The sequence below is a fragment of the Eubalaena glacialis genome, chromosome 12 (assembly GCF_028564815.1).
Source record: "Eubalaena glacialis isolate mEubGla1 chromosome 12, mEubGla1.1.hap2.+ XY, whole genome shotgun sequence".
NCBI classification, from domain to species: Eukaryota; Metazoa; Chordata; class Mammalia; order Artiodactyla; family Balaenidae; genus Eubalaena; species Eubalaena glacialis.
The window spans coordinates 50,024,622-50,048,637 of record NC_083727.1 but is presented as its reverse complement, the minus strand read 5'-3'; the positions used below and the strand labels follow the sequence as shown (position 1 = coordinate 50,048,637).

The following is a 24,016-nucleotide window of genomic DNA, read 5'->3' as shown; positions in this document are numbered from 1 at the left end:
TTTTTTTTTTTTTTTTTTAAGGACATCTCAAACAATTTGTTTTACTACTTATGAGATTGTTAGTGTATTTTAGAAAAACATGTAACTAGTATAACACCCATGATTTCACTGTTATTGTTGTTTAGGGCAAAGCTAAATTTTAAAAGCCATTCTATTTGATTTAAAATATTAAGTAAATTATAACATGAATGGCACGCAAGGTGAGAGAAATGCTCCGGTGGACCCAGTTTTGGGTACACAAAATGCCCTATCCTGCAAGAGTTCAACAATTTAACTGGGGGACAAAGACATACATGTGAATAATACAGCCAGACTGCGACAGCGGGCTGCGGAAAGGGTACACACGAAATGCTATGCAGACTTGGGAAAGGGAGAGGTTGCATCACTGGATCTGGGTGGGCTTCTTAAAGAAGTGGGGTTTGCTCTGGTCTTAAAAGAGGTTTAGCTGCCTCATCTAAACCCCTAGAGCTTTGGGCCTTCCACTAGTCGTCCGGCAGAGGCAGTGCAGGAGGATGAACTAGGAATGAGGCAAGTGGGTCCAGGTCTGGTCTCATTTCCCCAGCCATGCAAGTCACAGCCACTAAAGCTCCAGGACACCCTCATCCAGAAGAACCTGGTGAGGCCGTTGTTCTCCACGAAGCCCAGAAAGACCCTGTGAAAGGGACTTCATAGACATACTGGGAAGAAATCACTGCCTTAACGCATCTTATGGTCCTGGGAGCCCTCAGGGCTCTGACCCAGATGGAGTGCAAGCTTCTGAGGCAGCCTGGGTCCTAAAAGTTCTTGGATTTACCTCTTAAAAAGGGAGGAAAAAAAAGGTCTATATCTGTCTATCTACCTATCTACCATAAAATATGGTACAATTTTTTTAAATGCATAAAACAAATGCACAGTTTAAGAAATAATTATAAAGCAAACACATCATGGTCTTGATCACCCACAAGAAAACAATGCTTGCACCCCACAAGCCTCCCCTTCTCTCCTCCACAGGTGGTCCTGGTTTAGTCAATTAGCCTTATCTGCTTTTCTGGTTTTAACATTACTTTCATGGCTACAGAATGTATAAAACTGGTCCCATTCTCTTAAAAAAAAAAAGATACATGAAGTTTGGTGGGGGGAGGAGCATTGTCTGCAGAGGGGATGTTTAGGCAGAGGAAGGGGTGGGGATGAATGAGAACAGGGTGTGGAGAGGAGGGGGAAGTGTGTGAGGAAACAAAACAAAATAGGGAACATGGGCAGGGGGTCAATCTGGAAAGGCCGTGAGTATCAGGCAGAGTTTGGGTTTTGCTCTGAAGGTGAGGGGCAGTTGGACCAGAGCTGCGGTTCAGCAAACTACTCTGATGGGAGGCGGGTGGGGGGGGGGGCGTGTGCAGGGAGGGAACCAGGGAGGCAGGCGGTGATGAGGGGCTGGACTGAAGGCAGGTGAGTAGGCTGGTTGTGAGAGAGAAGGAGAGGACTCGGTGTCGTGGGTTGGAGGGGGTGGGAGAATAAAAAGTTGGTGCTCAAGTGTCACGCTGCAGGCCACGGACTCCTACCGCAGAGCGGAGACGGGAGGAGAAGGAAGCTAAGTCACCAGCCAGCTGGGTTTGGGAAACGGTGAAGCTGTTAAGTCGCCCAGGGAGAATATCCTTGGGGCTAGTGGGTCTGCAGCTTGGAAGAGAAGTCAGAATCAGGAGAGATTACCCGCGCAGGGACTGAGAAAGACAGCCAGAATGGCTCTTGGAGAATGAAGCAATCAGAAGAAGATAGGAGCACAGGAGAAGCCCCAGAGGGAACAGCCTAGAGAGAACGCGGACCAAGAAGTCCCGGAGAGGGAGCCTGGAGGGGGAGGGAGGGCTGGCACACCCAGGGCTCTCCCCTAGGTGGTGCAGCCCCTCAGGCCACCCCCCACATTCCCCACTGTCCCCTCCCCTCCCCCCATCCTCCTCCTGACCCGGCTGTGTAACAGTGGTCCGCGTGGTTTCCCAAACTCTCAGCCCGGCCACGAGGACACGTGCAAACTGCACAGAACCCCTCACACACTTCATCACCAGGCGGACGGCTCACACTGCCGGAGCCAGGAGGAAGCACGCAGGCAGCCTTGCCTGTGAAGAGCCCCTCAAGTTTCGGGGAAGCTGGAAACCCCAGATCCCTACACCTCTCCACCAGACACCACTGGGTCCTTCCGGGAGCAGCAGCCTCCAGAACTGGCCTTGACCAGCCGTCACACGGCGGGAACACAGAGGCAAGGGCTGGGGGTGCGAGGCAGCCTGCGGATCCAGACAGAGGGGCACAGGCTGAGAGACCAGAGACCAGAGCTCTCCCTGCGCAGTCCCGGATTCATGATGTGCTGAGGAAAGGCCCTGCCCTGGCTGGTAGAGCTGCAATTGATTAACAGCTTACAGCCGGAGGCGGGGCGGGATGGGGAAGAGGGGGAGAAGGCAATCAACAACAAGAAAAACAGCAACCCACCACCCTACTTACCAGCTGGTGAGCTGTTAATTAGGTTTCTATAAACCCCCATAACTGAATTATAAATTGGCTTCCAATAAATAAAAATATAGAAGGCAGTCAGCTCTTCTGCCTTGCTGCTATCTCAGTAAAGTTCTATAAACTGATGAACACCTGTGGCATGAAGATCCAAATGCTGGAGAGGTAAATGCAGAATGGGGCTGCGATGCTCCCCACACGGCCCACCGTGCTGCCACTCCCCACAGCCAGCGACCTGGAAACACGGAGAGTATTAATATAGCAGCAAGAACAGAAGACAAGAAAGGCACAGGATGCAGAGTGAGGGAACAGCTGCCCAGAGCCCCTGTCCACCCTTCCAGCAGAGAATAAATAGTAAAACTTAGCTTAATATACTTGGAAATAATTTTACCTTAATTTTTTAAGAATTGTTCATGATTTATATTCACATTCTGTGAAACAGCAGTGTAAACAAGCATGCAGATAATTCAAGACAATTCAAGACCAAAAAAGAATCAATCATCATCAGCTATGCAGATGAGGCCCTTACATATACTCATTGAGTCTAATATTGCGGATAACATCCGTCTTCTAGAGCAGGAGTTTATTTGGGGTATGGAGTGGGGATTTGGGAAACCAAAAGATTTATATCTATGGAACATCCTATTTCAATTTTTTAAAGTCAAGCAATATCTTAATGTGCTTTCCTTTAAAAGTTATTTAAACCTTATAGAATGTCTAGTAGGAAGCAAAGAATGTGCCTTCAACATGAGTAAGTATCTCTTATTAAGCCTAGGAGAAAGACCCCAGGAGAAACCAAATCTGCCAAACAGCTTGATCTCAGACTTCTAGCCTCCACAACTGTGAGAAAATTCACTTCTGTTGTTTGAGCCCCTCAGTCTGTGGTGCTTTGTTATGGCGGCCCTAACAAACGAACACAACTGACATCAGGACATCAAGAGATACAACCTGAGAAAATTAGCCTTGAGTCGATGTAAGTCGACTGTATTTGAGACTTAAAATGGTTTTAGGATAATAAGAGTGTTATTTCAAAACAAGTTCTCTAATATCCCTGCTAATGACGTATAGACAAAGCCTCAAATTCAGAATTAGCATCATCATGTAACCCTCCCATAGCTCGGAGCTCCAGTAACTTCTACGGAAAGAAAGCATTTATACGCAAAGGCCAAATGTAATCAAATGACACATAAGTGAAAGATAACAAGAAAACAACAGAAAAATAAGTAACTCTTACCTTACAATGGTTGGATACAGCTCTGCTGTATAAAGGTATATAAGGCCAAACGCTGCCCCTATGGAAAATTTTCCAGCCATAGTTGCCACCACACACCAAACGTGGTAATCCTGAAGAAATATATATTAGCAAAATAGACCATCATTTTGTCATCAAGTAATATTTTTAAAAGAAAAATAGAAAATCCATAAAATTATTACTTAAAACTTTCTAATTCTCCAGTATTTTTCAGAACAATGAAGAGGTTTATTTTGTAAACTCGATGCATGGTCTGCAAAAGCTTTCCATCTTTATGAAATTTAGAGGAAAGTTTTACTGTGCCTCCCTGCAGCCTTGGAGATTTCAAATTACCAAATAAGAAAAGCTATTTGGGAAGAGACACTTTGGAATGAGACCCTCCCAGATGGTTTCTGCTGTCATCCCTGACATGTTCTACTTCCTGCAGTGGTTCTCAGAGACCTCCCACAGTCCATCTTTTCTCTCCTCCTCTGTCTGCCAGCTGGGTGTTGAGACCCAGGTGACCTTGGAGCTCATGTGTGAGGAGTGGCAGCACCTCTGTCAACCCGAGTCCCTGAATGATTCCATGGAGCCAAACACCCCCTTCACCACTCCCACAGCCACCAACGAGGTACAACCACATCGAACTTTCTATGAGCAAGAAATAAATGTCTATGATGTGAAGTTACTGAGATTTGGTGGTGCCTCTATTAAGGCAACCAGTGTCACCTTGTCACCTTAATTACTATTGTAGACGATATTTGTTGAATGAATTAATGGGACTTAAAAAATTTTGTATTGTGTTGACATTACCATTTGGAGAGAAGTTTTATTAGAGGGGAAAAATTTGTGGCTAAGGTTTAGTACTCTATTTCTAGAAATCCCCATCAGCCACTTTCCTGTCTTCCACATTACCACTAGGGCTTAACCACCGTAGAACCTGAAGGTTCTAGGGTTTCCCTAAATCTTCAGCAGCTCAAAGACAGCTGCCATCAACTCAACAAATATAACTGCAAGCTACTTAAAAACACAAACAAAAAGGGTGTGGATGAAGCTCCCTCAAATTGGCAGAGACCTCCTTGTCTTAAGCAGTTATAACTGATGTGTATCAGTTGTATATATCAATCACCTGGAAACGTCAATACATAAAACATTTGATTCACCAAACCTGATAATTAAGTGAAGCGTTACTACAAAAGGAAGTCACTGGTTAGCTTAAGTTAAATTTCAAACAATATGCAAAACTTAAAATGCCTTGATCTAAATGTTGAGATACTATTGCTTAATAATTATAAAATCAATTTAAAATAAAGTATTTTAAAATATTGTTATAGTGACCATATTTTCCATATTGAGAATGAAAATACAGGTTTTACATTTTGGGGGGAAAGAGAAGAAGCACTTCTGGGTGCAAGAGGTATTCTAGGGGATGGAGTTTGCCAAAATACAGGAATGTGAAAGTCGTTTCAGTAGTTTATGGCACTGTTTCTCACTAAGAAATTGAATTTTAAAAACAAGCTCCTTGGGGGATTTATGCACACTAGAAATTGGAAACTACTAATCTACCACAGTGAAAAAAAAAACAAGACTACTTAAACTGGAACAATCCTGAACATAAGACTCATCATATCTTTCAGCTGTCTCCATGGCTCCCTCCCTCCTTCAGGTTTCTGATCAAATGTCACCTTCTCTGAGAGGCACACCATCCTCAATCACCTTAGATAAAATAAAATAGTTCACATGTGCATTCCCCCTCCATACACAGTCATTCTCCAGCCCTCATCCTATTTTGTTTTTCTTCATTATACTCAGAGAAACTCAACTTACTGCACATCCTCAGCACCTAGAAAAGAACCTGGCACATACTAGATGCTGGATGGATCTTTCATGAATGAATAAAAGTTTAAGATGACGATAATTACTGGAAGGTGCAATCTACTCTTCTCACTCAGGATGATCATGTTGGCAAAATACAACACTGGCCATCTCTCGGAAGTGGGATTATAGGCTTTTCACCCTACCCCTGCCCCACATTTCTTTTTTTCCTTAAATTTTCAACTATCTGTGTAACAGAGAAAGAATGACTTTTAAAGAAAACATTTAAAATACTATGTACAGCATATACTCTATCCATATGTCTTAATTCATCTTCATATTCATAAGCTGAAAATGCTCCCATCACACTGTCATAGTCTAACTAACCATTCCCTAAATAAAACATAAAGTAACTCACCTTGGGGATCACCATAATCACACCATTGGTCACTGCACCTGAGAGAAGGGAGAAAACCAGAATGCTTCTTCTCCCCACACGGTCCATCCCAAAGCACACAAAGATGTAGGCAGGAATTTCCACTGCACCTGTCATGGAGCAAAATGATGCATCTCAATAAGCCACAGGGTCCAACTGAACAAGGGGACCCTGCCTTCTAACCCACCACCCAAAAGGAATGGTCAGCCCTCTCTCTCTGCTTCCAGGGGCTTCTAAGAACTATCCAACAACCGCCTGAGAGGCAGCAAGCCCCACGACTTTTAAACTCACTGGAGTGGGCAGGATGTTTGCTGTGATGTGCACTAATGCTCACATAATCTGCCTAGCACTTTTCACCTGTCTTTGGAATCTTATCCCGGACTAGGCAGGAAGCTCCCCAGGACACAACACAGTGACTGGAGGATGGGCTGGTTGAATGAATGAATACGTAAATTAATAGACTACATTGATCTTTTTTGACTTTTGGCTTCTTCTGCTTGGCAGAACTATGGGGAAATGTTTATACTGTAACTTCGAACATAGCAATTAAAGTAGAAAATTCAGTGTCAGCTTTACATCTATCAGCCAGAATGCATCAGGGAGCAAGCAAGAAGTTCTCTCAGCAAAACCGACCAAACCCAATAATAGCCTTTGAGAAACTGTCACTGTTTACTAGCCTAGCTTGTCCACGTAATTCAAAGGTCTGTTCTTTCGACCCTCCGGAGCTTGCCTAACCCCAGGACACTACCCACCACTGCCTTTTGGGACTGATGTGCATTTTCCCATTCAACTACAGAATGGTGCAAGCACCTGGACCGGCAGGTCTGGGTCTACATGTCTCCTACAGCTTTGGGAACATATCTCTGCAGGTGGACACATATTTTCTGAGTTAACATTCTTAGCAGTACATCAGAAATTAAACTCAGGTGCAGCTGCTCAGAAAAAAAAAAAAGGCCTGGCAAAGACAAAAAAAATAAGATTCTGAGCCCCATTGGAGAGACAGCCTCCCTCCTTTTCATTAACATGGAAAATAAACAACTCCAGAGAAAAGGCCTCCCTTTCACAGACCCTGCTGTAAGGTCCATGCCTCCAGGCCCGAGCAGTAGGTACATCTATTACTCTACTCTTTTTTTGTTTGTTTATCAAACACTTTTCAAGGTCAAATAAATCAATAATTCTCCAAAGAACCTCATGGGAACAGGCCTGGATTATTACCCCCACTTTCCAACTCAGATTAAATGACTTGAGCCCAGTGAGCAAGTGACAGCTCAGGGTCTTTGGGAGCCAAGGCCCCTTTCCTGCAACCTCCCTCCCTCATGTCTGGTTCCCTCCACGTCTGACTCAGGGCTCCCCTCTCTACAGCATTGTGTGCAAGGCCATCAACCGACTTCCTGGAGTCTAGCAAAGCTGTACAGCAACTGGGAAACAGCTGAAGAGACCTTTTAAAGTATATTCCACCTTGATGTTTCTTGAGTTGTTGTATAGATGCTGCATCTAAATTTTGACTTGACTATGTTTGGGATAGAAATGGTGTAACCAATGAGGCCCAATCTGTCTGGGATTAGGACCATGTGCCCTTATTTTCTTTACTTTATAATGTATAACCCCATTCTGCTCCTATCTCCACATAACCTCAAAGATACATCTTCAGGCTACTGTAGCGCTTATCACCTGCAAGTAGCACAAAACCTAAGCTGAAATTCCCACCAGCCCCGAACCATCTCAGGAGATGAAAACTTGTTCAAAAATTTCACAGCACGGAAGTGCTGACTAGAAGCACCTGTCAGGCAGAGGGCTGCTGGCAAGGGTAATGACATGAAAAATCAAAGGCAGTGGAGACTATAAAACCATGGTATTTGTGTTGGAAACATTTTTATATTTACGAGATTGCCTGGTTTCTTGGGAATTTACATCTCCATCAAAATTAAGACTATAGCATAGAGATCTAAAACTCCAGCACTCCTAAGCTTCCCCATGCCACACCCCACCCTACTTGATTCTCCTACCATTTGCTGCTCTGTTCTACGAATACTGCATCCTTTCTCCAATTGACACATAGAATGTGTTTGAAGTCAAGATAGGCTCTTTTTATAAACTTGTTGGTCTGCCCAAAAAAAGAGTAAAGTTTTTTTCTTAGAATTACTTCTCTCATAATTTCTGCTGAGCTATAATAAACAAAAACAGGTGTCTCATCAGAGCACTTTAATGAGAAGGGATGTTAGCTATGTATAAAAATTTTAAAGCAAACTTTTCTGGGGATAATATCAAATACAAGCAGCCTACATGGAAGTAACCAGCTGGACAAATGCATTTTTGATAATTCTCTCGTGTCTGGTATGAATTTGGTTTACCCTAGGAGTCACGCCTCAAGCTATCACAGCAGTATCTGAAGCTATTTTAACCTGCTACTGAATTAAAAGAAGCATGACAACATAAATTACAGTTGCATGTATTTAGGTTATTTTACTGACTAAAATTCCTAAATTAAGGACATTTGAAGGTAGAAAGATACCAGAAGATCTCCAAGACATGTTAAATATTAAAAGGAATGCAACTTGCAAGAACAGTATGTAGTGAATAATCTCATTTATGTTAAAATATAAAACGTTTATCTGCACAAATGTATGGAGATGCATAAAAAGAGATCTGAAAGGACAAGCCAAAGGTTATAGAAGTTACCTCTGAAGGATAGTTCTGAGATGGCAATGGGCTTAAAGAAAGGAAGCAAGCAAGGAGAAGAGGCAGAAGAGGAAGGAGGAACTCAAGTCTTCTAACTGTTGGCATTTTTTTAAAGAGAATATATACATGTGTAACACTAAAAGAGACCATAATAACATAGTTGGCAGTATTGTTCCTGGTAGAAAAAAAGACAATAGAAACACTCTCAAAACTTGGTAGAAATTTCACTTCATGGCTACAACTTAAATGTAATTTAACCACTTACCCATGAGGAAGAGATTTAAATATTCATTGCCTCCCAAATTAACAGAATTCAAGGAGAAGGTGTAGAACCCAAAACACCCTGTGAACCAAATCAGCCAAACAATAAGTGTCCTTGTTCCAATACTCCAGTCATAAAACAGATCTGATAGTGTGTGCTTCTCAACTTGAGAGGGCTTATTACCAGCAGAACCATTGTGATCCAGTGATAAAAGTTCTGACAGTTTACAGGATCTCGTCCTATTCCACTTGGCCATCGTATCAATTACTTTTTGTGCTTCTTCATATTTTCCCTCCGAGAGAAGCCAAAAAGGTGTCTCTGGGAGCATCCAACAGCACAGGACAAAGGGGACAGTCACTGTGGAGAGGACTATCTGATAGATCCACCAGGTCCTGACCAAGTAGCCCGTCAAAGCCACCACCATGGTTCCAAAAGCAAAAAAGGAATGCAAGTGGATGGATGCCCACGTCCGAGACTTCATGCCGACAAATTCTGTCACATAGACAAACACCACCACGAGATAGCCACTTCCAGACTGCAAAACAAAGCAGGGAGAGTGGTCCAGATTTAAGGTCACACACATAACTACTAAGGAGTCTGCAAATCACACATAGGCAAGAAAGAAAATGACAAAGCATTGTTTTCTGAAACCCGTATCATATTTATACAATGGCGTTTAATCCGATCCATCCTTCTTCTTTAAATGGGTCCTCTCATCTTCCCACACCCTGTCCACCCCAAATGGCAAAACTTGAGTGGTTATGCATGATATAAATGTTAGACACTGCCTTTTGCTTCATTTAAATATTCCTTTATGGTGTGAATTTATGTCTCAGTTCCTTGCAAATGTGTGTATCAATTTATCTATATAGAGAAGAGCCTTATTATCAAATCCTAAATTTTAAATGGGGACAAACAATTTATGGTAATTAGTGAGAAGAAAAAAGATTTGATTAAAACTTCATTTTGACAGGCAATAACAACAACAACAACAAAAAACAGACAAATTGCACCTCAGGGAAATTCAAAATTTCTGTGCATCAAAGGGCACTATATCACCAAAGTGAAAAGGCAACTTACGGAATGAGATATATGCAAATCATATATCTGATAGGAGACTAACATCCAGAATATGTAGAGAACTCCTAAAACTCAACAATAAAACAAACCCTTACAGGATATTTGGTTCTGTCAGAAACATCCACAAAACATTCGGTCCACACCAAAAGGTCCTTGAAATTTGGTCCTATCCAAAACATCCATGAGCATATTTGGTCTATGCCAAATGGTTTTGGACAGGACCAAATATCAAGTACCTTTTGGCCTGGACCAAATGTTTTATGGATGCTTTGGACAGGACCAAACGTCTGCTAACCAAACAAACAATCAAATTCAAAAATGGGCTTGGATTTTTCCAGAGAAAATACAGGAATGGCCAATAGCACACAAAAAGATGCTCAGCATTACTAATCATTAGGGAAATGTAAATCAAAATCACAATGAGATGCCACCTCATGGCCATTAGGATGGATAGTATCAAAATAACAAAAAAACAAACAAAAAATAACAAGTGTTGGTGAGTATGTGGAGAAATCAGAACCCATATGCACTATTGGTAGGAATGTAAAATGGTACAGCTGCTATGGAAAACAGTATGGGAATTCCTCAAAAAATTAAGAATATTATTACCATATGATCCAACAATCCTATTTTGGGAATATACCCAAAAGAACTGAAAGTGAGATCTCAAAGAAATATTTTTATACCCATGTTCGTAACAGCATTATTCACAGTAGCTAAAATGTGGAAGCAACCCAAGCATCCATCAACAGATGAATGGATAAGCAAAATGTGGTATATACATACAATGGAGTATTACTTAGCTTTAAAAAAGGAACATTCTGACATATGCTCCAACATGAATGAACTTTGAGGACATTATACCAAGTGAAATAAGCTAACTCCAAAAAGACAAATACTATGTGATTCCATTTTTATGAGGTACCTAGAGCAGTCAAATTCATAAGACAGAAAGCAGGATGGTGGTTGCTAGGGGTCGGGGGGAAGAGGGAATGGGGAGTTATTGTTTAATGAATACAGAGTTTCAGATTTGCAAGATGAAAAGAGTTCTGGAGATGGATCCAGATGGTGGTGATGCTTGCACAACAATATAAATGTACTTAATATGTACTGAACTATATGCACTTAAAAATAGTTAAGATGGTAAATATTGTTATGTGTATTTTACCACAATAAAAAAAATGGGGGAAAAACTTTATTTTGAAAATAGGCCTATCTTTTTTTTAAAAATAAATTTATTTATTTATTTATTTATTTTTGGCTGCATTGAGTCTTCGTTGCTGCACGTGGGCTTTCTCTAGTTGCGGCGAGCGGTGGGGCTACTCTTTGTTGTGGTGCGCAGGCTTCTCACTGTGGTGGCTTCTCTTGTCGCGGAGCATGGGCTCTAGGCGTGCAGGCTTCAGTAGTTGTGGCTCGCGGGCTCTAGAGCGCAGGGTCAGTAGTTGTGGCGCACGGGCTTAGTTGCTCCGCTGCATGTGGGATCTTCCCGGACCAGGGATCAAACCCATGTCCCCTGCATTGGCAGGCGGATTCTTAACCACTGTGCCACCAGGGAAGCCCCCCAAAATAGGCCTATCTTTAATTTAACAAAATTTAGATTATAATAACAATATGTGACCCCTCATGGAATAAACAAAGAATGAAACAAATGATGGATTTGTGTGTGTGTGTGTGGAGGCGGGTGGTGGTGAAAGGATTAGAATTTTTCCTACAAAATTATTTCACATTTGACCTTTATAAAACAAATCATAAAATTAATTTTTGCAGAATTATTCTAGAGTGCCACTGATTTCTCCAAAGGCCTCTCTTAATCCTTTGATATTTGAATCATACTCTTTTGAAGGCTCATCTTGTCATTATCCTTGTGGATGTTAATTTCTGCGAAAGTTAACTGGTTTCTATATGGGAAAAGAATCTAAAAAAGAGTGGATATATGTATATGTATAACTGATTCACTTTGCTGTACGGCAGAAACTAACACAACATTGTAAATCAACTATCCTCCAATAAAAATTAATTAAAAAAAAAAAGTTAACTGGTTTATCTCTGCCAGATCCCAGTTGGTCAAGGGATCTATGTAGGATTCAGGCAGTTTTTCCCCACTGCTTTCAAAGACTTTTTGTAATCTAGAATCTTTTGTGAGATCTGCAATTTCACTTTGCATCAGAGTCGCAAAGAGGCTAGCCTACTAGCAATAAGCAGAGAGGTGCTTGATGGGGACTATCGTATTAATGGGCAGTTTCATATTTTGTGGCAACAGCTTTTATTTCCCCACGAAACCTTGTAATTGCAAGACTCAGATAATGAACCCTGATAATGAGGACTCCCATACTGAAGAATCCAGTTGTTTGGTAAATTTAAACCTTCAAATACTACAAATTTCCCCATTAAAGTAAGTTATAACACCAGTCCCCAAAATGTTTTTTTCAGTGCCAGTTCTTTTTGCGTGCACTCCCACTTCCTACTGGATACTTCTATCACTGGGTTCAAACAATCCATTGCACAACTGCCTAAATAATCCCAGAAGCCTCCTTGACACCATTCACACCTGTCACCTCCACTGATAACACTCTATTCCTCACATCTACCCTGACCCCACCCCCAACATGGCAGCCAAAATGACCACTTCACCCCTGAATTCACTGAACTCCTTCAGGGGATTCCCATTGCCTTTAAGAAACCAGGCAAACTCTTTGTCATCCTACAAGGCCCTGCCTAGTCCTCTCTCTCTCCTTCAGCCTTATCATGTATTTTACCTCCTCTCTATTCTCCAGGCATCGGGACCTTCAGTTTCTTCACATCTCAGGGCCTTCTCACTTGCTGCTGCCTCTACCTCTCTCACCCAGCCCTCAGACTAAAAAGCCCCTGACTCTCCAGACCCCCCCATCCCATCCCCCACTGCGGGACCCCCTCCACTGTTAGTCCTCCATCGTCAACATTGTATGGATTTTTAAAATGGCCCGTCAGTGTCTTGACTTCCTCTAAGATGTAGGGTTATTGAAACAGCCTGGTCAGGTTTACTTAGCATTACACTCTGTAGGCAGATCCATAAATGTGCTGAGTGAATGAATCTGCCTGCATCTTCCCTACTCAGAATTGTATCACAAATACAATTCCCATAAAAACCAAAGGAAGGAGACACAGAAAATTAAGGCCACATTTTACAGATGTATTCTACGGGTGGCTGTCTCATTTTCTTGGCTCTGGAAATCAACTCATGGTATTTTGCAAGACCGAAACAGAAATTTTTAGAATTATCCTCTTAAATCTTCCAAAAGAGTGCTCCACACCCTCTCAAGACCTGTCTGTGCCTCTGTTGTACCATCATTCTCACCAGAAGGTCTCTTATCAAATCTCACTCTGTAGCTACAGAGCCATTTCCTCTTATTCTGTCCTCAGTGGAGACAGAACTGCTGGTTGTTATCTTTTGTATCAAAAACTCTCTACATTCCTAGATATATATACATTTTTTTAAGATGCAACACCTTCAATTCTCCTAAATTTTTTTTAATGCATCCTCCTATCCTTGGCCATCTGTGTGGCTTTCTAGGAACCCTTCCCAGCCATCGATGAAGACTCCAAAAGAGAATACACCACCTTGCCCTCTGAGGGGGTGCAGTGACCTCTTCTTCTGAGATTGAAGTCCTTGGCTTCTCTCCAGACCCTTGGATCATCCATTCTGGTGAGAGGGGATGCATGCCCTGCTCTGTGTTCAGCAAGATCACAAGCTCTCCCTGAAGATAAAACTTCACTCGGTTATCCTTGACCAGTGACCTCCAAAGAGAATCATTGCTGTTGTTGTTTGGTAGTTTGGAAGCTGTCTGGAAGCCTCACCAAGTGTGGAAACAGCTTCTTCACTCTCTGGTCCACTTCCAGTAATAGCACCCTTGTAGGGAGTGCCTACTCCATGCCAGGTACTGAACTGTGGATGCTTACATGAATCTCACTGAATCCTGGTAACAGCCCAGTGAAGCAGGTATTATTTTCTACAGTTTATAGATCAGAAATTAAGGTTTGAAGAGGATAAGATGTTTGCCCAAGGTCATACAGTTGAGAAGCCAATACATGACAAAGCTGGGATTCAAACTCATGCCCTTCCCACTCTACTCCCCTGTTCCCCATAACAGAAATGCCTGATGCCTTCTTGTTTTCATTCTTCCTGCACATTATACAAATGACTTTCTTAACAATACACCTGAACCTTCTGTTTGGCTCATGCATACACAGCCTGACTAGACCCATACAATTGCTCAGAAGTAAAATAATTTGCAGCGATTATTTGTAATGGCTACAAATAATGACTTTTTTTTCTTTCTTTCCCCTTATGCCTTCCTCTCTCCCTCTTGTTCTCCCTGTCTCCTCTCTCTCTTTTGTTTTATAGTATCGGCTGGAATCCCCAGTACAATGCCAAGTGGAAGTGATGTTCCACAAATCCTTGCTGTTAGTAATCGTGGAATGTGGATCACCTGTCAGGCATCGAGTCAAATGTAAAGTTTCTGCCTACTAAGCAGCAATTTTTCATTTTAATGAGTTCCATTCTAAGCATAGGACACTAATATGCTACAGAAAGACTTCTGCGGTGGAGCGAACAAAGATTAGTCCTTGATCTCTCTCACTAGATTCAAAATGAACAAGACTAAGAGAGTTAAGGTTTAATATAAAAGTCCTGCAGTGGAATTAAAGAGGCAAAACAAAACAAAACAAAACAAACCAACAACAACCCAACTCACGATAGCAAGAAGGAAGCGTGCGACTATGAAGCTGTAATAATCAAACGTGAATGCCGCTGCTATGCCAAACAAAAATACACCGGTGCTTGTGGCCCACAAGACAAGTCGTCTTCCTGCCCTGAAAAATAAGAATTACACAGAGGAAGGAGCAAGGTGTGGCTGCAACAGTTTAAAACATCCACTCTAATTCATGAAAGATAAGTGCTACCTATATTTTAATAGCTTATGTATCAATATTTGATTGTTGTTACTCATTCATTTATTTTGAGCAAATCATGAGTTAACACATGATTTCTTCAAGAGGCCAGTTTTTCAGTGGACTGGCCTCCACCTGAGCTGCTAATATACACACTCGATCACTCTGGGTGGTCCCCAAAGGACCACCTAACCTGAGATTGGGAGCAAGGAGAGGGAAGATTTGTCCTTTCCCTGTCAGGACCTGCTCTGTGACCTGCTGGATCATCTTCCCTGTTGGGCTGTCTCAGCCCACCAAGGGGAGACAACTCTTACTAAGCCCCTCTAAAAACAGAAGTCTTGCTACATTCTGCTACTAGAATAAGCTGCTTACTTGCCCTATATTTTCATAATTGGGAAGTGCATTTCTTTGCCTAAAAAGCAAACAAGTAACAATTATATGCCTGCAGACTTAAAAAAAAAATGAGATGTAATTCACATGCCATAAAATTCAACCTTTTAAAGTACACAATTCAGTGGCTTTTAGTGTATTCACAGAGTTGTGCAACTCTTATTACTATCTAGTTCCAAGGCATTTTCATCACTCCGAAAAAGAAACCGCACCCAGGAGTCATCATTCCCCATGCTCTGCTCCCTCTAGCCCCTGACAGCCACTAATCTGCTTTCTGTTTTTATAGAGTTGCCTATTCTGGACTCTCTATATAAATGGAGTTGCACAATATACGACCTGGCTTATTTCACTAAGCATTATGTTTTCAATCTTCATCCATGTTATAGTCCTTCATTCCTTTTTATGACTAAATAACATTCCATTGCATGGCTAATACCACCTTTTGTTTATCCATTCATCAGGTGATGGACACCTGGATTGTTTCCACTTTTTGGGCTATTATGAAAAATGCTGCCATTAATATTTGCGAACAAGATTTTGTGTAAAGTTATGTTTCAATTCTCTTGGATATATACCTAGGGGTGGAATTGCTGGGTCATAAGCTACTTTATGTTTAATTTTTTGAGGAACTGCCAAACTGTTTTCTAGGATGGCTGCCCCAGTTTTACAATCCCACCAATTTCTCCACATCCTTGACAACACTTGCGGTTGTCTGTCTTTTTGATTATAGCCATTCTAGTGAGCAGGGGTTATCCCACTGTGGCACTGATTTACGTTTCCCTAATGATTAATGATGTTGAGCATTTTTATATGTGTTTTTTGGCCATTTGTGTATATTCTTTGGCAAAATATCTATCCAAATCATCTGTCCATTTTTAAATTGGGTTATTTGTCTTCTTACTGTTGAGTTATAAGAGTTCTTTATATATTCTAGATACTAGACTATCATTAGATATGTGATTTGCAGATATTTTCTCCCTGTGAGATGTCCCTGACAGATAATTGTAAGGCAAAAAAAATAACAGTCCTGAGATTCCAACCAACAGGCTTGCCCAGCACAGCAGAGGGTATGCAAGCAAACTGGAAACTGTCACTTTCATGGCCTCAGCCTTCTCTGCTCCCACATGCATTAGTAGGGATTGTTGGCCCTGCACATAAATGTTCCCAATCTCATTTGAGCCCTGAATGCCATTTAAAACTATTTTTCATCCATCCCTGATCAACCCCCTGTACCACCCACAAAGTCTTCACTCTCAGCAGATGAGCAGCCCTCTCCTGCAGAGAACAGAGACCATGAAAGAGAAAGCCCCACAAGTTCCTGGTCTGCCCACCTGCCAACATGACCTGCATCTGCCTTCAGGCTTCTCTTCTTTCCTCCTCTCCAGAGACACACACCCTTTTCTCTCCAAATACCATTTTGCAGTCTTTGTATAGGATCATGTCTCTTCCCACCTTCTCTGAGGCCTTATTCTACCAATTACTTCTTTTCCTCTGTCTTTCGCTCTCCTCTGACTTCTCCCTTTCAGTTTAAGTCTCTTCCAGTCAAAGACAAGAACCTTCTCTGGACCCCATCACTCTGGTAGCCACCTTGCATCTTGCAGTTCCTCCACTGACAGGCTTAACAAAAGGGAATATCTACCTCTTCATCTCCTATTTTGTTCCTCTCCCCACTGACAACCTAACTTCCACACTTCCCAGGAAGAAAGTTATGAAGCAGAAGATTCTTAAACACTGAAACATAACTTCAATCACCAAATAATAACTAGACTCCACTTCTGCTCCAATTTCATTATTCAAATGCCACCTCCTGGACGGGATGTGTGTGTTGCGGGGAAAGACCTGGGTACTTCTCCCTTTAGGCTTCCACAGTCTTTGCCTCCATTGCTTTACTTCTAGTATGGCCCTGGACAAAACAAAGCCCTATAATTTTTATTTGGACGTGTTTGTTGGCCCCATTTGACTAGCACACCCTGAGGGCAGGGATTTCTGACCTAAGCAGTTGTTTTTAGGTTCCCAGTGCCCAGCACATACCTGTAAAACTCACAACTATGGGGACCAAATAAATAAGTTCATCTCTGTACTTTAGGACAGATACGAAAAGTGTGGTCCATGTCCATATAGAGATGAACTTTGCTTTATTTTAAGAGCTACATATTCATTTTAATGTGTATTTCTTAAAAAAAAATGGCTGGTATATCACACAATTTCATAGATATTATTGCTTAGGACCAGACTATCCTCCTAAAAAGCAAGTCTATTTAAAGAAAAAAAATTCACTACTGAGTGGTTATATGTACCTACTGAGTGGTTATGTGTCCAAGGTACTTTTTCTGTATTAATTTTGCAATAACCCTCTGAGGTGAGCGCTATTATTTTCATTGCCAGCTTACACATGAGATTCTGAAACACATGTTAGGCAGTTCACCCAGGTCCCACAGCTAATAAATGGCAGAACACAGGCAGACTGTCTTCAGAACCCATCCCCTAAACACTATGTTATTTTGTGTCTCTAAATAATAGATCGGCAAAGAATTTAGATAGAAGGTATGAAAATGACTACAGTTTTGAACATAATTCCCTGTCCCCTAAGAAAATCAGATAGGAAAATGAACCCTACACTGATGCAACAATACTAAACATTTCATTTTACCTGTCAGAAAGGTAGCCGAAGATCACCGCTCCCAGCAGGACTCCAAGCATAAATGTAGGCTGGATCAGCCTTCCAAACCATTCTCGGTTACACACCAGATCCCACTCAGTCACCACGGTGCTGCGCCACTTGCTCTTGTCATAGATGTAGCCATCCAAGCAAGGGAAACTACTCTTATGGCCGTTATAATCATAGTTCAAACTCGACTTGTCATCCCTCCGGAACCTGTGACAGCTTGTGAGCTCCCAAATCTCACCGTCCTGTAGCTGCACTATGATGTGATCTTCACGGCCTATGGAAAACTGGGTCCAGATGTCCTCCAACCTCCAACTAGAGATATCTTGGAAAAGAACCCGACTCACATTGCCTGGGGGTCTGCAAGTATGCTGTGGGGACACTGACAAGAACACAGAAGCCAAGTAATGGATACCACAAGAGATGTTCTGGAAGGCACATATAAAATAGAGGAATATCTGGTATCTGCAAAGAGAAAAAGAAAATTAAGTTATTATATCTGGCCTATGGGCTAAAAAAAGACATATGCAAATATGAAAGGTCTCCATTATGCCTTAGCTTGGATAAAGGGATAAACACAGAAATAATTATAGATTTGTGTGTATACATAGGTGTATATATCTGTCAACAGGGCCTAAAAGCGACGATATCCCAATAGCAACAAGCACATCAGTGCCCAGATCTGGGGCTCTAAATATCATTCTCCAATAAAAGGAACCAGGAAAAATGTCTGATTCTAAGACCAGGACAGGGAGAATACAAAATAAGCCTGGAGCATCTTACAGTATCAGAAAGTAAGGAAGTACTCAAAATACAAAAAACGTGGTGGCATGTCAAGGGGACAGAGGAACCTGTATGAAAGAGCTCCCAAAGGGCAAAGCTGAAACAATCTGAGCAACAAAATAAATAGCACAGTATAATCCAAAGTATAAAATAAAATAAAACATTTTTAAAGAATTCCATGAAGTAGTTTTTATTTCCATTTTACAGAGAGGGAAACTGAGGCTCAGGGAAGGCCAGTGACTTGCTCAGAGCACAGAATTAAGAGCTGGGAGATAAATTCAGTCTATCTTAAGCCAAGCAAGCTCTTTCCAAATGTCAAGCTAAAACCTGAGGTAGCACAGTAATGTGAAAGTGCCATTCACCCACTAGCTACATTAATAAAATTAGTTTCACAACATTTAAAATTATTTGAACTCCACCAGTACATATGCTGATAGCTTTTGAATAAAATGTATTCACAACTATGTCATTTAGAAGGCAAATCAGATCTAGTGAGCACTCGTGTCATTTTTTTTTTTTTAACCTGTTGAAAAATAGCCTGCACTGACAATCCTTTTAACACTTTGGGATATAAGATATGATATGATGTCCCATACTACGATGTTTAATTTTACATGTCAACTTGACTGGGCTAAAGGATCCCCAGACAGCTGATAAAACATTATTTCTGGTGTGTCCGTGAGGGTGACTCTGGAGGAGATTAGCATGTGACTGAGTAAAGAAGATCGCCCTCACCAGTGGGGGTGGGCATCATCCAATCTGTTGAGTGCCTGAATAGAACAAAAGGTGGAGGAAGGGCGAATTTCATCTCTCTGCTTGGGCTGAGACACCCATCTTCTCCTGCTCTCCAAAGACACTGGCACTCCTGGTTCTTGGGCTTTTGGACTGAGACCAGGACTTACACCATCAGCCTCTTGTTCTCAGGCCTTTGGACTTGGACTGAATTATAGTACTGGGTCTCAAGCTTGCAGACATCACACTGAGGGACTTCTCACCTCCAGGACCACATGAAACAATTCCTATAATAAATCTCCTCTTACCTTTATCTATATCTATCTCTCTCTTACTGATTCTGTTTCTCTGGAGAACCCTGACAAATACACCACACTTATATAAGAAAATGACTGAACAAATGAAGAAAGAAGAAACAAATCTTTCTTACAGTAGAATTCCAACTAATACCTGTAGATATTCCCTCTCTACAGAAGATGGACCTTAATTCCCACTCTTTCTCCCTTGGCTAGACTTAGTGACTCATTTCCAAAGAACATAGTAGGATAAAAGGAAACTTCACAGTGGGGAAATCTGGCAAACACTATCTTAACCGAATGTTGAAGGTTAACATCCTGTGATGTTGTATGGATATCACATTCCCCCTCATATGATGTGATGAACAGGCACTTCACCTCTGTGGCCTTCTTCCCAAAAACCATAACCCCAGTTCAATCATAAGAAAAACAACAGATAATCCCAGATTGGGGGACATTCTACAGGTTGCCTGGTCAATACACCTAAAGAGTGTCAAGGTCATAAAAAACAAGGAAAGACTGAGAAATTGCCATAGACCAGAGAAGAGTGGGATAACATGACAACTAAATGCAATGTGGTACCCGGGATTGGATCCTAGAACAGGAAGAGGGCATTCCTGGAAAAACTGATGAAATCTATATAAAGTCTAGAGTTTAGCTAATAGTAATGTACTAATGTCTGTTTCTCAGTTTTGACAAATATCCCATGGTAATATAAAGTGTTAACAATGGGGGAAACTTGGTGAGGCTCGCACAGGGACACTCCTTACTCTCTTTGCACCTATTTTGTAACTCTAAAATTATCCAAAAATTAAAAGTTTATTCAAAATTTTAAAAGTAAATGTAGGGTCTCCAAATTTACAGACTGAAACCAACAGTGACCTGAAATTTACTGGTCAATCTTTGCTTAGCAAATTACTCATGTAAATAAAGTGGAAAGCTAATCTTACTTAAGAAAAGAGTTCAGATTTACTAATTCTTTTTTTAAAATCAAGCACCTAAGTGTCTCTACTACACTAAAAGATATTAGACTAATGGGTATTACCATCTGCCCTTGAGAGTAATTTTTATTCTTTACCTCCCTGGAGTAACAAGTACTCAACATCATAAAGATATCAACTCTCCCAAAGTTAATGTACAAGTTTAGTCTGTAACTGGAAAACACTGGAAATTTAAATGTCTTCCAGCAGGAGATTAGTTATATAAATTATGGTAAAAGTTGTAAATGCTGTCTGGGAGATGCCAGAGGAAAAGGGCAGCATGGAGTCTTTCACTAAAGGCAAGCTCCTGGTGTCTAGAACAGAGGGAGAATCACCTTGTCCAGATCATTACAGAGTGGAGTCTGTGGTGGGCCAGGGTCTAACTGCCAGACACCGAGGCAATAAAGACTTGGGCACCAGATCCTCTTGCAACCAAATCCTGTTTGGGACCTAAGAGGCATCCTATAATAACAATCCTATATGAATATGACTGAGAATGTAACATACATCATTGTTATAAGTCTTTGACTCCTCCCCACCCCACAAATTCCAACACTGCAACTACAACACAGCCCCCGCCAACAGCAGACAGATTTTGTTTGTCTGAAGTTTACCTGCCTGCCCCTGAAGGCGTTTGGGTTTGGTACCTAAGTAGTCTCATCGCCTGGAGCAGCTCCACTGCTGAAAAGCTCACATTTTGCTCTCTGACCACAGCCTCCCATCCTCCCAGCTCCCCCTGTCCCTCCCGCTCACCCCACCTCCTGCACCGTCCAGGGCTCCAGTCTTTGAATCCCACCAGCTTCTCTAGTTTGTCACCACCTACCTGGCCTCAGGTCCTTCCCCAGCCAACCTGAACCCCACAGTTGTCACTAGAGTTCTCTACAGAGTCACACAAGTGTTCTATTCTCATTCTCCATTCACACACAGTCCCCCCAACAGAGCACCTACCCTGGCAGGCCCCTGAAGCTAGGATTTGTCTTCTCTGCCCCACCCTCAGGAGGTCTGAGGTGGGATCCAGGACTCTATACAAGCTTAAAAAGCTTCCCAGGAGAGGGACTTCCCTTGTGGCGCAGTGGTTAAGAATCTGCCTGCCAATGCAGGGGACACGGGTTCCAGCCCTGGTCTGGGAAGATCCCACATGCCGCGGAGCAGCTAAGCCCGTGCACCACAACTACTGAGCCTGCGCTCTAGAGCCCACAAGCCACAACTACTGAGCCCACGTGTCACAACTACTGAAGCCCGTGTGCCCTAGAGCCTGAGCTCCGAAACAAGAGAAGCCCGCGCAATGAGAAGCCCACGCACCACAAGGAAGAGTAGCCCCCGCTCGCCACAGCTAGAGAAAGCCCACGCGCAGCAACGATGACCCAACACAGCCATAAATAAGTAAATAAATAAATAAATAAGCAAGCAAGCTTCTCGCTCCAAAAAATCAAATTCCCCGGTTTAACCATATGCTGACACAACATTTGACATTCAAAATACTTAACAATTGTTGTGGAGCCACTGGAAGTCTCATAAACAACTTGCGAGGGTGTAATTTATTACAACCACTTTGCAAAACTGTTTGGCAGCTGACCACATGCACACTTAGGTAACAGAGCAATTCCTTTCCTAGGAAAATACCCAATGAAATGTGTACATGAGCTCCCAAAAGTCATATACAAGAAAGACTATTCATAATAAACCCAACCTGGAGACAATCCAAATATCTGTTGACAGTAAATGAATAAACTGTGGAATATTCATGCCATGACATACTACACAGCAATGAAAATCAAACTCCTGTGACATACGATATGGGTGAATCTCACAAGCACAGAGTTGAGCGAAAGAAGCCAGACAGAGAGTATGTGATGTTTCACTCCAATTATACAAAGTTTAGAATCAGGCAAAACTAACCTATGGTGTTAGATGTGAGGATAGTAGTGAGTTCGGGGGAGAGAAAGGGGGCATGAGAAGGGGTGATCTGGGGTGGTAACACGTATGTGTTCATTTTATGATGATTCATCAAGTTGTAGGTTAGGGTACACACTTTTCTGTATATACATAATACATCAGTTTGGAAGTCTTATATTTGCAAGACCGAGGGAGAGGAAAAAGTACTCAGCAGTGCCCCTGCTGAGGTGTGATTGGCATGGCTGCCAAGGCACACCAAATCTGTCCACATGGTGCCTATCATCTAGACTGCAGCCGTGGTTGGCCACCCAATCCATACTGACAAGAAGGTGTCTTCTAGAGGGGTGGGAGGGAGATGCAAAAGGGAGGGGATATGAGGATATATGTATACGTATAGCTGATTCACTTTGTTATACAGCGGAAACTAACACAACATTGTAAAGCAATTATACTCCAATAACGATGTTTAAAAAAAAAAAAGACTGGCACTTCTAAATTTTAAAAATTTATGTATATCTATTATGACAACAAAAGGGGTATAATTTGTGCCATGGAGAACTTTAGGGGTGCAAGATTCTAACAGCAGCATACACCCACCATCTCCATGTTAGCTGTTTTTTCTTTTCAATGTGACTTGCAGGAATAAACTATGGTCCAACATTCAAAAAAAAAAAAGAAATATATAGCAATGTATAGACATATACATTATGAGCATTTCTGTTTTATAGCTATTCAAAAACAATTATAATGATAAGTGTCAAATTGGGTCCATCAAGCCTCTATCATTAATGTACCAATGTAATACCACTTATTGGCTTCTTTTGAAATAAAACTAGTAAAGAAAATTTAAAAAAAAACAAAAAAAGAAGGTGTCTTACCTGAACAATACATATTTACCCAAATGCCTATTGGATGTCTCGACCCGGAATTCCCACAATGAATTTGCGTTAAGAGTCTCCAATGGATCTCAATACCTAAGTCCCAAGCCTGCCCCACCTGGAGTGTAACTGCTTCTGAGTTTAGGGCACCACCATCCACACAAACCAGAAATACGGTGTAGGGGCAGGGCATGGGGGGCCCTCATGGTCCTTCCCATTTCTCCTTCATGCCTTAGGGCCTGGAGGTCCCATCAATTCCACCGGTTAAAACTATCCCATCCTACCTGCTCACACTGCCCCTGATCTGGTCCAGACCCTCATTATCTCCCACGAGGGCTCTTACCTGGGTCTTCTCTGATCTCTTTGCCCCAACTTCTGCCCCTCCAATGCACCTTCCATTCTTCATAGTGATCCTAATACCCAAACTGCTTAGCATGACATCAAAAATATTCTTGTGGATGACTGTAAGTGTACCCCTCACTGGCCTTCTCTCACCCT

The 24,016-nt window shown here is 41.9% G+C and overlaps 1 protein-coding gene across 1 annotated transcript in view; it reads right to left on the bottom strand.

Moving 5' to 3' along the window:
• SLC22A16 (solute carrier family 22 member 16) overlaps window positions 1-24,016 on the bottom strand; it is a 32,480-nt gene that overhangs the window by 4,355 nt on the left and 4,109 nt on the right. The window contains exons 2-7 of the mRNA XM_061207320.1: window positions 17,939-18,418; window positions 14,703-14,820; window positions 8,896-9,427; window positions 5,934-6,061; window positions 3,704-3,813; window positions 2,605-2,704 (exon numbers count right to left, since the gene is read on the bottom strand). Coding sequence (XP_061063303.1) covers window positions 2,605-2,704; window positions 3,704-3,813; window positions 5,934-6,061; window positions 8,896-9,427; window positions 14,703-14,820; window positions 17,939-18,418 — 1,468 coding nt within the window. The remainder of the gene's footprint in view (window positions 1-2,604; window positions 2,705-3,703; window positions 3,814-5,933; window positions 6,062-8,895; window positions 9,428-14,702; window positions 14,821-17,938; window positions 18,419-24,016) is intronic.